This window comes from Pelophylax lessonae (genome assembly GCF_965119305.1).
Source record: "Pelophylax lessonae genome assembly, chromosome: 2".
In the NCBI taxonomy this organism is placed as follows: Eukaryota; Metazoa; Chordata; class Amphibia; order Anura; family Ranidae; genus Pelophylax; species Pelophylax lessonae.
In genome coordinates, this window is record NC_138769.1 from 387,095,319 (window position 1) to 387,110,820 (window position 15,502).

Here is a 15,502-nt window from a genome sequence, read left to right on the forward strand (position 1 = left end):
ATTGCAACACCCACTGAGACAGCCATAAACCCTGGTGTGCTACTGGCTAGGTTTCCTCCACTGTCCAACAAACTCCCTCATTGGATACCAGTGGGGACACTCCCTTAGACCCAGTAAATCACACCTAGAAACATGTGACAGGCAAAACTAACAGATCAAGCTCCCCTGATAAGCAGCAGGAGCAATTAGATGCTGACAGTTTCTGCTGGTGGGTACTGCTGGCGGGTACTGCTTGTGGGTACTGCTGGCTGGTACTGCTGGTGGGTTCTTCTGGCTGGAAATGCTGGGGGGTACTGCTTGCGGGTACTGCTGGTGGGTACTGCTGGCTGGTACTGCTGGGGGGTACTGCTATCTATCACCACAGCAGACAGCTTGTAGTTCTCTATAAACAGTGAGGGCGCTGGTGAGTGGAGATTGGAAAACGGGACATCTGTCATTTTATTTAATGTACTTATGAGAATTTTCATATGAATGTTTGTATGAAAATACACTAGTATATGGCCAGCTTTAGACTGATAGACCTGTGCAAAACCTTAGAGCCCTGATTGGTTGAGAATGGTGGTGTTTCTTTGACCAATCACTGTGCCATTGTGCTTGAAGTTACAGGAAGCTGATATAAAGACAGATTCAAGTGCAAATGCTGGCTGTATATACAAATGTGTTTTATGAATATATAACTAAATGATATGATGTTGAGAAATGAATACCTTTATTTTCATGTGCATAAAAACAGTGGATCTAACACAGACAATATTTCAGCCATTCTGAACTAGGAATCTATGGAACACGAGGGTTCTTCCAGAGTTTGCTAGGGGTTTAGATTGAACCCCCATCTGATGTTGCCTGAATATTTCCATCTCCAATGCCATCTAGTGATCTTTTGGTGGCATAGTGTGTGGCCACCACTGTAATGATAGGGGGGGGTTCTTCCATGACCACCAATATAAGGGGCATTCTTCTCATTTTCCCATGATGAGTTGATTTTAGCAGGGGTTCTTAGAAATCGAAAAAAATATTTAAAGAGTTCCTCTGGGGTAAAAAGGATGAGAGAGGCTGATCTAGACTGTGTTACTACACATTAAATAAAAAAAAAAATTCTTGGCTGTCAAGATATGTCCATATTATGATTTTATTATAGAAGAGTGCAACATTCTAAGCAGTGAACTGGTTAAGTGACTTTTTGCAGCCTTGTATTGCTTTAAATTCAGTTAATTACCACTTGCAGCTTGTAACCATGCAACAGCAGCCTGTGAGTCACATGACCGATTCTTCTTTATTATTCCCTCTCTGCAGCAGCATATGAGACTAGACACCCTGCACTACTTCAGCAGGATGGACAGTTGCCGCTGAACTATGGAAACCAGCCTGCACCTTTACATCCTTCTCTCAGCCGGGTAAGGACATTTCAGGCAGTAAGCAAGAAAAAAATGAAAAACGTGCTAAAGCAATGCAGGTGGGAATGCACGTATGTATTTTATAAGGGTTCTCTACTGTCTCTACAGTTTGCTGTGATAAGACGGCAGCACCTGGGTTTTTTTTTTTTTCTCCTTAGTTTTCCAGGCATCTACGGTTATAAATAATTGCTGCTCACTGTAGAATGTAAATCTTGGAATAAGACTGTGCAGAGAGATGGCACAATGTTTAAATTGCAGCTGCAAAGGCTGACATGTTCTATAGGCTTGTACCAGTAACTAGCAGAGCATCCATCACCTCTGCCTGCTATCGTTATCATGTTTAACTATATCAGACATCTGCAGAACACATGGTACGCCAATAAAGCGGACAAGAAGCTAAAGTTTATTTTTTTTTTTACATATTGAAATCTTATGCTGTGCAATTTTTTTTATGTGTATGCCATAACCATAAAAAATAGACAGCTGCAAAAATATAGATGTTTTTTTTTCTTTGTCTTTCTTCTAAGTTGGCTATACTAAGAAAATTCTACATAATATTTGTATAAATGGTATTTTGATATTTATAGGAAAGAGCATATTGATTACTAATGCACCAAATATAATTCTACCCAGCTCATTTCAGCATGTAAAAAAACATTCATAAAGCCATTTTATTTTTTAACATTCACCTTTAACATATTTTATTGCTATGGGTATTGGGCTATCTATCTATCTATCTATCTATCTATCTATCTATCTATCTATCTATCTATCTATCTATCTATCTATCTATCTATCTATCTATCTATCTATCTATCTATCTATCTATCTATCTATCTATCTATCTATCTATCTATCTATCTATCTATCTATCTATCTATCTATCTATCTCCATAATATTATAATAATGCCCTTATAAATGAATAGCTGTCTATATGAATGTGATCATTTAAAAAGATTTGGTTGAGTAAAATTGTCATTTGAGCAGTGAATGTTTGTGTGTGTGTATATATATATATACTATGTAATATTTATCATAAATCTACATATTAACTGTTGGATATTGCATGAAACCTATGAGAAGGAAAAAAAATTTTTTATTTCAAGGCTTAAACTGTGGAGGTGTACATTTTCTGTGACACTTCTACTGCATTGTGCAGTCAAGCTGGCACTCTTTTATATAGTGATATTCTACTGTCTTAGGTAGTTGCATGGCAAGCCAGTCAGCTTTAGAAGGTTTTCAATGACTTCTACGTATGTCTGGCAACATACAGCAGTTTTATATATATATATATATATATTGAACAAAGCACCCTAGAATATTGTGTATATTTTATAAAGATTATTACCATGAGTGGCAGAACATCTGGGCAAAAAAAACTGTTCAGAAGAGTTTCAAATGGAAATGCAGATGAAATGCAGTGTAGAAATTAAAGGTGAGCTGACAGATGCAAGAGCATTGAAGAGCTAGAATTTACAGTGTGTCATGTAAATGCAGACATGAAGGATAGCTTGAAGTAGTCCTGACTATAAGAACCTGTCCTGAACTTGGGCATTCCAACTGAGAATATATTGCTAAAATACTTTTTACTTAAGTGAAAACTACACATCAAGACGATCAATAGATCCAAAGATATAAGCAGTTTAAGTTATTTCTAAATCTCAGATTTTTCCTAGATAAGTTGAAGATGATCCTGCCCCAATCTTTACTTTTGGCCTCCTAATATGATATTTTTATATAACTGCAACAGCCTGATTTAAATTGTCTGGCATGTGATAAAGTTTCTTTAATTATAGTTATAGTAAGTAATGTCTGCATCTAAACTGAGGACATAACACATTTATAACATTTTTAAATAAGGAAGATGTGGTATTACTGGGGGCTCCAAATGTTGTTAACATGTGATAAAGTATGCTAAATGCCATGTGGTCAATGCAATAATAAAGCTTTTTTTTTTTTAAATACAAGTCCTTGGTGTTGGTTATGTTCTTTTAAGTGGACTGTTTGACCCCATATTGTGTAAGGAGGGTGGTACCCTTTGCGTTAGGTATACAAATTGAGTGCTCCCACTGCTTTTTACTTGCCTAATTACCTGTGTGTTTTAAAGGCAAACAAAGTAAACATTTGCCAGCACACCATGGATCTTTAATTAGGTCCAAATGGTTTTTATCAAGGAATGCTCACAACACAAATAGTGTAGTGTAATATTTCGGAGCCGTGCAGGACCCCTTCCTCAGATGCCTGGCGAAGGAGTCCTACACTAGTCTGTCTGAAATGTTGAACTACACGGTGATGTGATCTTTATTCAATAAAAATAATTTGGACTGAATTGAAGATCCATGGTGTGTTGGCGAATATTTGCCTTGTTTCGTGTATGCTGCATTATTCATCTGGTGGTCGTTGCAGTACCCGGTACTTTTGAGAGCCCATTTCAGGAACGTGTGCGGTGGGAATCTGGACTGTCAAATGCAAATAAAGCACACCAAAAAACAAGAAAACACACTTAGAAGTGTATTCATAAAAAAGCTATTTGTCCTTTGAAACTGAATGCACATTGGTTCTGTGTAAATGCCAGTAAAATCAAATGTTACAAGACTGTTTGATCTCCAGGCCAGATGTTTTTCATTCCTAAGTATAGCACAAAGTAGGAAGATGCTGAGAGGATAGGGCTGGATAGGTAGGATAGAGCTAGGGAAAAAAATATATTTATTTACTATGATTGTCAGATCCATCTAGTGGACATAATGCTGTATTTTCCTTATTCACACTATTCACCTGAATGAAGAATGCCTGACCTGGAGAGAAAATAGCCATGTAGCATTCAATTTTGCTGGCATTTACACAGAATGAGTGTCCATGAAGTTTTCCACAATGAATAGCTCTGCATTTTTCCTCTAAATACATCCCTTAAACTCAAATTTAAAATATATGTATTTAAGCATAGAGGTGTGAAGCAGCTTTTACATTAGATCTGTGATCTTGCGTTACCACTTAAGGAGCACCTGGTGTAAGAAAATGTAGTAATATAAACAGGAGGTAAGGGGGTAAACATTATACTGGGTTCTGATTTTTACAGAAGATTTTAGTTTATTTTGGAGGCGTTGTGTTTAAAGCCCAGTTGAAATGTCATCTTTTTTTCTTTTTGTAGTCCTGTATCACTTTACTTATGTTTGCTTTTCAATACTATAAAATACCTTTATTTCGTAGCAAAAATGGATTTTCCGCCCTTAAGCAGCGCTCTAAACTGGCATAGCTAAGTAACTGCCACACTCCTTGGTCATAAGTGCATAACTCTCAACTTTCTGAAATGAGAAAAATAGACACCTGCTAGCACAAAGAATGTAGGTTAAACAATTTAAAATGGCAAAAATAATTAGTTAAACCCAAGTGTGCTTGTATCTCCACTACAATTCATTTATACTAATGTTCATAATAATAATGCAATAAACTGAACGTTGGACATTAAGTTTAGTTTAGTATAACATTTTAGTAGGTAGTAGTAAATTTTGTTTTACAAAAACCTATACTGCAGGCCAAGAAAAAAAATCTGGGGGGAAAAGAATCCTGCTCTGAAAAGTTTTAAATTCAAATAAAATTTTTTATCCTTTGTAGAAATTAAAGATGAGATGACAGATGCTACGGGCTTGTGCATAATGGACGCTTTGGCCATCTCTCCTAGATGCCTTTCCTGCTGGCAGCAGTATTTTTGCAGAAAAAAAACACTTGATCCATATAAACACGTGTAACACGTTTAGGTGCATCAAGCACTTGAGCGTTAATTATTTTCATAATAATTTATGCTGGCCGTTGAAATTAACTAATGCCGAAGCGTTTTATGCCCCTAGTGTTAACACGTTTCCTGTTTCAAACTTTTTATTAGAGAGAGCAAATACGATACAACGTTTGTTATACAAAGGACAACGGTAGATATACAACCAAAAAAATTTAAGGTAACTGTGCAAGAAATAAGCATAACTTCAGGTTAATCATTGTAGGTGGTGACAAAGGAGGTTGCTAAATGGGGGATCTGGGGATGGAGAGGAGTCGTCGAGGCCTATCCCCCAGGCACCCCGTAAAGGGAACTCGCTGTGCCTGGGTGGGGAGGCATAGCCAACAGTCAGCCACCGAGTGAAGAGGTAACAGTGTGGAGATATTCAGATCCCAGAGGGGGGGAAGTATGCGAATGGTAGAATCGTCACGGGCTTAGACCAAGACTGCTGTAACAAGAAGTTACTAGCGGTAAACAGGAAGGGAAACACAGAGCTCATATACCATATAACAGTGGGTTGAATAATAGTGGTTAACCGTGTTAACACATGTTTAGATGCATTTACACGCATCAAGTGTTTTTTTTTTTTCTGGCAAAACGCTGCTGCTCCTGGATGCGCTGGCAGTGGGTTTTATTTTCTGCCTCTAAATGCCCCTACCTCTAAAACTCCTCTAAACGCCTTTGTATGCATGGACATGCAGGGGTATTTACAGGCAAAAAAATAAGGCTGCCTTTGACACTTATGGGCCAGTAGTGAGCTCCAGAAGGAAGTGGGCTAGAACTAGGAGCTATGGGAGCTGGTTGCTCACCCCAGTCACCCTAGTCTGTTGGCATTTTGGAACAGTCTACAGTAAATTAGACAGGATGTGCAGGCATCTGGAGATGCCTTCTTAAGAGCTGGTTCACACTATTACGACTTGCCAGGCGACTTGGTCAGCCTGGCAAGTCGCGTACCGTCGGGTCCATTGAGTAGTACAGGAGCTGTTCTAATAGGAGCGCCACAAGTCGCTCCGACTTAGAAAAAGGGTCCTGTACTACTTCGGGGCGACCTGGAGGCGACTTGCATAGACATTCATTTTATGAAGTCCGTGCAAGTCGCGCCGAAGTCGCGGAAGACTTCACAGGTCGCCCCCTAAGTCGGAGCGACCTAATGTGAACGGGGCTTAGGCCTCTTTCACACGATACTCCTGTTTGAGCATCTTGCAGCTTGAAAAAGCTCAGTACAGCTTTTTTTTTTTTTTTTTTTCTGAGCTAAAATACAACCCATTAATTGTAATGTGCCTGTGCACACAGGCGCATAAACAAGCGCTGTGTATTCTTCAGTAAAAACAAAATAGAAAAAATCTGCATTTTTGATCAGTAATTTAAGCCTCAATGCACGCAAATACACACGAATATGCACGAATACGCGCAAATACATAAAAAAAAAAAATGTCTGGAAAAAGTAGATACTCAAACAGGAGAATTGTGTGCAAGAGGCCAAAAAGGAGATGCTTAAACAGGGGTATTGTGTGTAAGAGGCCTTATAGTCACGATTTACAGTAATTTGTACCAGGGTGCATCTATGTGTAAAAGCTTAACTTTAACCCTTGTATAAATTAATGAAACAAACACCTAAGCGCCGGTTCACACTACCGCGACGCTACTTCCAGGGGCGACCTCCGAGATCACGGTGCGAGCAGCGCGCCGCAACCTCGGAGCGGCCGCCACGGACTTCATAACATTGAAGTCTATGGCGGTCGCCTCCTGGTCGCCCCAAAGAAGCTCCGGACCCTTTTTCTAGGTCGGAGCGACTTGTGTCGCTCCTATTAAAACGGGTCCGCAGCTTCCCTATGGGAGGCGACCTGTGAGGCGACCAGGTCGCCTTACAGGTCGCCCTAGTGTGAACCGAGGCTTATAGTTTTAGAGTTGGCAACACTACTTGTTTTTGTTCCTTTGTTGTTTATTAACAAGGCATAGTGTTTAGTATTATGAATATATATATGCAGGTTAGCATGTGAGATGTGAGTCCTAAAAAACAAGACATTATAGCCAGTTTAACCACCATAGCCACCATAATAATCTATCACATTAGAATAATTACTTTTTAAATTCATGCTTTCATTTCTGTGCAATCAACAGAGCGATGTTTGCAGCATCTGGGCTTTCTGTTGAAATAATTGTGTCTGGAGCAAATATCAGCTGCATAAAAACTGGATGTCATTGAACGCCTCAACACTGTACTGTGCCTGGACACTGCAGAGAATTTTGTTAACATGCAGTATTATATCATATCATCCAATCAGACCTGTACATGCTTAGAAATTATACAATACTTTGTTTAATTAACAGTGCTATTCCTGTATACACAAGCAGTTTTTTTTAATGACACATTTAAAAGAACATAATTAAGCTGGTATACCAAAAATAGTAAAACATGTGAAACAAAATGACGAATTGTAGAGGAATCTGAACTTGTGATAGGAACTCCATGCAGGTAGGTATAATGAGAGCCCATTACCTTTCAAAAATCAAAGTTACATATTTTTTAATTAAAAAAACACTGCTAATAAGTACTCACGTGAATAAATACTGCAGGATATTCCATGGGGTGGGTTGTTTACTTGTTTAATCACTGAGAATGTAATTTTCCTTGATTGCTGTTGCTGTTTCTTGTTACAGACCGCCATTTGTGCACCTAGCATTGTCCAATGCAAATGATAGGCTTATTCAATAAAGCAATGCTAAAATGAAATATGGATATGCCAAGTACAGCAAACTATATCAGCTAGATTTCTGTTTACTGTAATTATATTAGGGAAATAGGAGTTTGAATGCTTTGCTGTTGGGGTATTGGCTAGTGAAAATTGCTGTTTTGCCCTAATAAAATAAGTTTTGCTTGGAGCTGTGTGGGAATATTTTTATTACAAACTCTATGGTGTTTAGTCGTTCATCTCTGATTCCTGAATACGAAAGAATGCTACATGAGCGAACACATCCCAATCATCTCCCCGCTTTGATAGTTAAGTGGCATTTCATGTGTGTGACTTCTTTTGAGTTTTCAAGTTTGAAATGTAGTACCTAGTGTGTATTTTAGATGGTGCATGGTAAAATGTTTGGAAGTAAATATGTTAGAGGAAAATTATGTAAAATGTTACTGTATGAACACTTGAGACAGCATGAAGTTTATGCTGCATTGATTACTGACAGACCTATTTTTCTACACAGCAGTCCTTCACAGCTGAAAGAGAAGCAGAGGACAGTTCTGATAGTTACTCTGAGGACCCCTGGAGGATAACGGAAGAGCAGCGAGAGTATTATACTAACCAGTTTATAACACTTCAACCAGATCTCAATTCCTTCATTTCTGGTACACTAATTAACATTTTTCTAAACTTTGTAATTTTATGTCATGCCCTAATACAGGTTCTGAGTTGTTGAAAGGTTGAGTACATGAAGACTAGGTTTCCAGCATGGTAGAGGACCACTAGCTGTTATTTATTTATTTTTTTTTTAGCTATCCCATTTGCTTTTAAAGTGTAAGAATTCGTTATTATAATGGAAGTTAAGACACTGGAATGAAAGTGCTTTGCAAAACACACAGTAAAGCTGTTTGGTGCCTGGTTTCTGGATCACAATGGGCTACATTTTATATATATATATATATATATATATATATATATATATATATATAATATATATATATATATATACACACACATACATATATTATAGAGAGAGGGAGATGAGAACCGTAACTAACTCCTATAAACAGAAGATACCCAACAAGCTCAACTACACAACTAAAGGAGATGTACAGCCAAAGCTTATTTGGCTGTACATCTCCTATGGATCACAGCAGTGCAGTTCGTTCTGCACTCTTGTGACCCATTTTCAGCAGAGAGCGAACTTTAACGCGCTCTCTGCTGACGTCACAGATGTTGGTCCAGGCACTGCGTCATCATGACCACAGAGTCGATATCGGCTGGGTGCCTGAACCTACACCTGGCTCAGGCTCTTAGCGAGAAACTGAAAATGAGCTGGCCGCTCCCCACCCCTCCACATCTCAGTGCTCCAGTGAGCGAGGAGGGAGCAGAGCACAGAGTTGTGAAAGTCAGCAGTTTTCTGCTCGGGGAGCTGTCAGAACCAAGCGATCGGCGGTGTTCTATCGCTCGGTTTTCAGTGTAGAGGCATCGGGGGACAGATGCGGCATTGGACCGATACTGCATTCACCTAGGCAAGTATAAATGGGGAAAAAAACAAACTCATACTTCTCTTTTAAAAAATACTTGCTGAGATTCTGTGCTCAGGCCGGGGGATCCCCACTTCCCTGTTTATACATCCAAAGCAGAAATTTAGCCAGCAACTCGATAACTCCTTAGTATAATCCTTTATTAGGCTACATCATATACACAGAATCAATGCTGACATGTTTCTGCTAACCCTAACTCCTACCTTTGCAATAATAGTAATAAACGTATATGATTTATATATCACGAAAAGTTAAATTGTATGCTTTACATTGAAGCGAAAGTAAAACCTCATTGTTAGTAGTTTTAAACAATATATTTTACTAAAAAAATTTTATAGCTTTGATTAGAGTAAGCTATCTGGTTTCCTTCCCTTTCTGTCAAACAAAAAAGAAGCGAGACGAAATTTATATAAAGTGAGGAAGATGCTCTCTTAGAGAGTTACCACTGGTACAGCTCTCCTTACTGGAAGATTTCCTCTGCATACCTTTTTCAGATGACAACTACAATTTTCGATTCCCATCATTTTCTATCTCAGTGATGATGGTCATCAGGACAGATAGACACAATGAATCCCACTAGCTGAGACCACAGTAAAAACCTGGCTGAGGTGCCTCCATTATGTATACTGGGCAAATGCAATAATTTGAACATTTATAGCTTTTTATTGTTTTTCTTTTTCTTGTACAGTTTAAAGCGGAACACTCTCAATCAACATTGACTATTTTTAATCCTTATGCTGCTAGCTTTTCTAGGTTTTCTCAGCTAAGCACACCCTCCTGCTGCTGCATGCCTGAGCTAAGGTCAAATGGATTCCAGGAAGTACACATAAATCTACATAAAATGCTACATAAATCATCTGTCCTTACTAAAGATGGACACAGCCAGAAATGCTAGGGGGTGTTTTTTACAGTGATTTCTCAGCAAAATAAAGCATAGCAACATTGATGGTGGTATAATTTTGCTGTGAATACGAGATATTAATGAAATATCAGCCTGTCTCTGAACAACTTACTGGGCTGCTAGAAACCACTGTGAACCTTGGCCAATAAGGAAAGCAATGGGCACATGATACCTTCAAACCTCCACTTTTTCTTTTTTTATGCCTCACGTAAACGCAAGTCTTTCAAGAAGCTGTACAAGGCCCATGTGCAAAATTAAATTACTTCAACTACCACTGTCAAAAAGGGGGCCAGAACTGGCATAATCCTCACAAGCAATGATTTATTTGGGAGCATAGCTTGTATTTGTCAGGGTAATTTTAAAGTCTTGTGTACTTAGACGATTGTTTTAAATCTGAGATACAGAATATACTGTACTGTGTATACATACAACATATATTTATTTGTAAGCCTAGGTTCACATCTATGCAGTTTTCAGGCACTTTGTGGTGCCCCCCCCCCGCCCCAATGCATCCCCCCTCTTAATGCTGAGGGCAAATAGCCTGGTATGGGTCAGGAGGGGGGTGCTCACTTGTCCCCTCCCTTTCCTGACCCGCCGGAATGCATGCTGGGATCCTTAAGATCGGTTCCAGACTGGGTCTGATATGGATTTGGGGGGGGGGCACATTGCTTTTTTTGACAATTTTTTTATTGCTGGCAATTTTTTTTTTTCCTTTTTTTACATTCAACCGTCAGTGGGGAAGCCCGCTAACCGCTAATGACTCATCGGTTGATAAGGACGGAAGTGGCCGTCTTCCTGGCCCACTTCTTAGCAACTTGCTATACACAGTGTGTTAAAGAGAAAAAAAAAAACAAAACGCATCAAAAACACAACACTTGCATTTTGGTGCGACTCCTTTGAAGTCTATTACACACAAAATGCAGTCTGCTGTGGGAAATAAAGTCCCTGACCCTATCCAAAAAAGCAGCACTGCAAAACGCACGGATGTGAACTAAATTCGTAGGAAACCATGTTAAATGGACTGTAATCCAGTTCTGCAAAATGCACCAAAAAATGCAAAGGTGTTAACCTAGCCTAAATCATAAACAGTGTTTTTTTTCCACACAGGTTCAGTGGCAAAACATTTCTTCACCAAGTCCAAGCTTCCCATCCCAGAACTTTCACATGTTTGGTAAGTAAAACCCTGTAATGTATTATGAAAGAAAATGGAATTGCTTACAATATATCAGTAAGTGCATACAGCAGGCTTTTAAAGCATTTACAAAGCTTTTGGCAAGCTTCAAGCAGCTTTCTTGAAGCTATAAACACAAGCTTTAACTCCAGTTTGCAGCTTGCGGTGCACACTACTTTTATACAAGCTGAATCCTGTGTGTAGAAAACAAACAATAATAAGATATTGACATAAACATCTATTTTTTTTCACAGGACATTGTAATTGTCTTCTTTTTTTAACAGTGCTAAACTGCAGTTAAAAGGAATCAGAGTATGGCTTTTGAAATTAAATTTCCCAATGCGTAGGATTACGGGATATAGCGGTTTTAAAAATACTTTTTCGCCATTTCTTCTACTGGCTTCTGCTCATCTGCTTCCTCCCCCCCTCTGGTGCCACATTTGGCACCTTTCAGGGGGGAATAGGGAATGGGTACCTGTTTTTGACAGGTGCCCTTTCTCACTTCCGGGAGACAGCCACGCGGTTCTGCACCTCGGAAGTTTGGCCCCTCCTCCTTCCCTCGCTGCTGAGCCAATTAGAATGTGCAGCACGCTTTGCACATACGCAGTAAGGAACCAGCTGTGAAGCCGTAAGGCTTCACTGCCGGTTTCCCTTAGAACGAATTCCTGCAGCAGCACATGGCAACCGATCCGAAAATCGGCTGGGGTGCTGACTTCGTGGGCTCTCTGGACAGGTAAGTGTCTATATATTAAAAGTCAGCAGCTACAGTATTTGTAGCTGCAGACATTCAATTTTTTTTTTCCCCAGCTGGAACGCTGCTTTAATTTTTTTGTAATAAAAACAAAGTAGTGAAGGTGCAGAAATTAGCAAAAGTATTGTAATTTTATCAAAGCACGCATCACAAGTTAAAAAAAAAACTGTGTGTAGTCCACTGTGCAGAGAGATGTGGAAGTCAGCATGACCAGGGAAGATCGTGAAACGACAATGGAGGATCACCAAGCCACAGGGTCGCGTGCTGAACCCGTCAAAGTTAATGACAGCCGGCGGCATGTACATCCACTCTCTCTGCACTTCACAGGAATCACTGTCAGAGGGTTTAAATGGCAACAGGTTGCAACTTGTTTGGAGGGTTGCGGCCCCTTTGTCAAGCCAGTCTGAAGGGTATCCAGGTTTATAGTACATTTAGGGAGAGGGAGAGAGAGGCGCGCTGCATAAGACTGCTGACGGTCTACACAGGATGACAACAAGGACCAGCCAGCATAATGCATTTAAAAGATGGGCAATTGTATATATGTAAAATGGCAATGACATCTTAAAATATAATTGTGGAAAGGATAAAGGAGAAAAAAAGGAGAGGGAAAATTTGGGCTGTGCTGTAGGAGTACTACAAAAAACAGCATTATTACAATATCTATAAAACTTCATCCAAAACGTACAAACAGTACATACATAGTTACATAGTAGATGAGGTTGAATAAAGACAATAGTCCATCCAGTTCAACCTGTGTAGGTGTGTGTGGCTGCAATCATCTCACATAGCCCTGAATGTTCTGATCCTTGAGATGTACGTCTAAGAGTCTTTTGAAAGCCACCATACTTCCCGCAGAAACCACCTCTTGTGGTAGAGAATTCCACAATCTTGTAGCCCTCACAGTAAAGAACCCCCCACGTTGCCTGAGGTTAAAACGCTTCTCCTCTAATCGCATTGTATGCCCTCGAGTCCTCGTGCAATCCCTTCGACTGAACAGCTTTTTTTCTAAGCTGAGATCCCCATTGAGATATTTGTAAATTGCTATCATGTCCCCCCTCATGCGTCTCTTCTCCAGGGAGAATAAATCAAGCGATTGCAGACGCTCTTCATAATTAAGGTCCTCCAATCCCCTAATCAGTTTAGTTGCTTTTCTCTGGACTCTCTCCAGCTCCAACACATCCCTCCTGAGGACTGGTGACCAGAACTGGACAGAATACTCCAGATGCGGTCAGACCAGAGTTTTATAAAGTGGAAGGATTATAGACTTATCTCTGGCAGACATCCCCTTCTTTATGCATGCTAATATTCTGCTGGCTTTGGCAGCTGCCGCTTGACATTGCATGCTATTGCCTAATCTATCATCAACCAAGACTCCCAGATCTTTCTCCATTTTTGATTCCCCCAAGGGTTCCCCTCCTAACGTGTATTGTGATTTTATGTTTTTAGTCCCAAAGTGCAAAACCTTACACTTCTCCACATTAAACCTCATTTCTCTTACGTCCTCCGACAGTCGCAGCCTCTTCATATTCGTCACAATGGGGTAATTGACCTTTCTCCGTAGGAGTAGCTAGGCAACAGAATATGTCAATATTAAAGCTTTTAACATATCCCTCCCCCAGGGGGTGGTCCCCTCAGTCAATACCCTCCTGCTTCCTGTTCCATACCTCAGTTTCATTGACTAGCTGTTAGGAGTTAGCTGGCTGTTTCTGTGCTGGGGCATTTTGTCTCAGCCTTTATCTTCTTTTTGATTTTGTTTGAGTTTTTTTCTCTCTCTTTACTTAGCTGTTACTTTTGTCAGCATTACTTATTTCTTCTGATGAAGAGGATCATGTGGGCTGGGTCTCGGGCTGGCCCCCCTGGTCGCAGGTTGTGGGCCAGTGGCTTCCCAGCCTGCCATCGAGCGTTCAGTCAGGTATTTTTTCCTGGCATTGGTGAACGACCCATCCCTGTTCGCTGCAGGGATGCTGTGGTGAGGTGGCTACCTCACTGGACGCCATGCGGTTTCGCACCGCAGTTCTACTGCGACTTGGCTGCGACTCTCCCTGTCACATGTGCAGTGGCTTGATCGCTTGTGCAGGTTCCCCACGCCATTCAGAAGGAATCTGATCCTCTGATTCAGAGGGCGAAGGTGATGGGGCTGCTATGGCTGGGGTCCCCTTATCGGGGTCCCGTTCGTCCCTGGACTTTGCAGGGTCGGAGGGGGATGCAGAGGTTGAGGGGGTTGATGATTCTCCCCCTGGCTCGTCTGAAGAGCTTGCAATCATGGATGAATTGGTTGCTTCTATCAAACAAACGCTGCATTTGCAGGATGAACCGTGTCCACCTGCCGTTCTGGCTTCTTATGGGACACAGCGGAGGTGCAAAACATCGCAGGTTTTTCCTTGTACTGAGGATTTTCAGCGCGCTGTTAGTGAACAATGGCGCAATCTAAAGAAACCTTTTGCTGTGCCGAGTAGGTTCAAGCTGCGTTATCCCTTCACACCCGCCACTGATGAACGTTGGTGTGTGCCGCCTCCGGTGGATCACGCGGTGGCAGTTTTGAATAAATCTACTGCGATTCCGGCAGAGGATACCCCGGTGTTCCGGGACCCTACGGACAGGAGACTGGAGTCTCTGGCCCATCATACTTACTCGGTTACTGGTTCCATGCTAAAAGCTATTTTTGCTTCCCTTATGGCAGCTCAGGCTGTCGCGGATTGGACGCAAGTACTCAGGCGTGTCCTGGGAGCACGCTCTTGCCCCAATCTCACAAGGCTAAGGGCGCTCAAGGTAAGAAGCACGCTTCATTTAGGCCCCCTCAGGGGTCCTTTCGTGCCTTTCGGTCGCACTATAAGGGCAAACCCTTCAAGGGTCAAGGCTCCCAAAAGAAACCGTAGGCAGGTAAGCAGAAGTCCGGCCAGTCCGGTTCCGCTGCCCATAACAACGCGGCCTGAAGGGACGCCCTCACCCAGTTCTGGGGTGGGGGGACGTTTGCTCGGTTTTCTTCAACCCTGGCTGGCCCGCGTTCGGGACAGGTGGGTTCAGGAGATCGTTCGATCCGGGTACAAGATCGAGTTCCTGTGTCGGCCGGCGAACAGGTTTTTTCCCTCAAACCTTCAACTGTCTCCGGAGCGTTTGCGGGATCTGCACCTGCGGGCTCAGGGAGTGGTGGTTCCGGTGCCTCATCGGGACAGATTTCGGGGGTTTTATTCAAATCTTTTCACTGTGCCCAGAAAGGAGGGCAAGGTACATCCAATTCTGGACTTGAAAGCTCTGAACCGCTTTGTGCGGGTTCGCAAGTTCCG

At 41.2% G+C, this 15,502-nt stretch overlaps 1 protein-coding gene across 2 annotated transcripts in view; it reads left to right on the top strand.

Moving 5' to 3' along the window:
• Positions 1-15,502, top strand: part of REPS2 (RALBP1 associated Eps domain containing 2) — a 281,085-nt gene that overhangs the window by 123,116 nt on the left and 142,467 nt on the right. Inside the window, exons 5-7 of one of the 2 annotated variants that reach the window (XM_082248503.1) lie at positions 1,294-1,394; positions 8,375-8,513; positions 11,404-11,467. In XM_082248503.1, the coding sequence (XP_082104629.1) occupies positions 1,294-1,394; positions 8,375-8,513; positions 11,404-11,467 (304 nt within the window). Of the gene's footprint in view, positions 1-1,293; positions 1,395-8,371; positions 8,514-11,403; positions 11,468-15,502 lie in introns of both variants that reach the window. The other variant, XM_082248502.1, reaches the window with a different exon arrangement.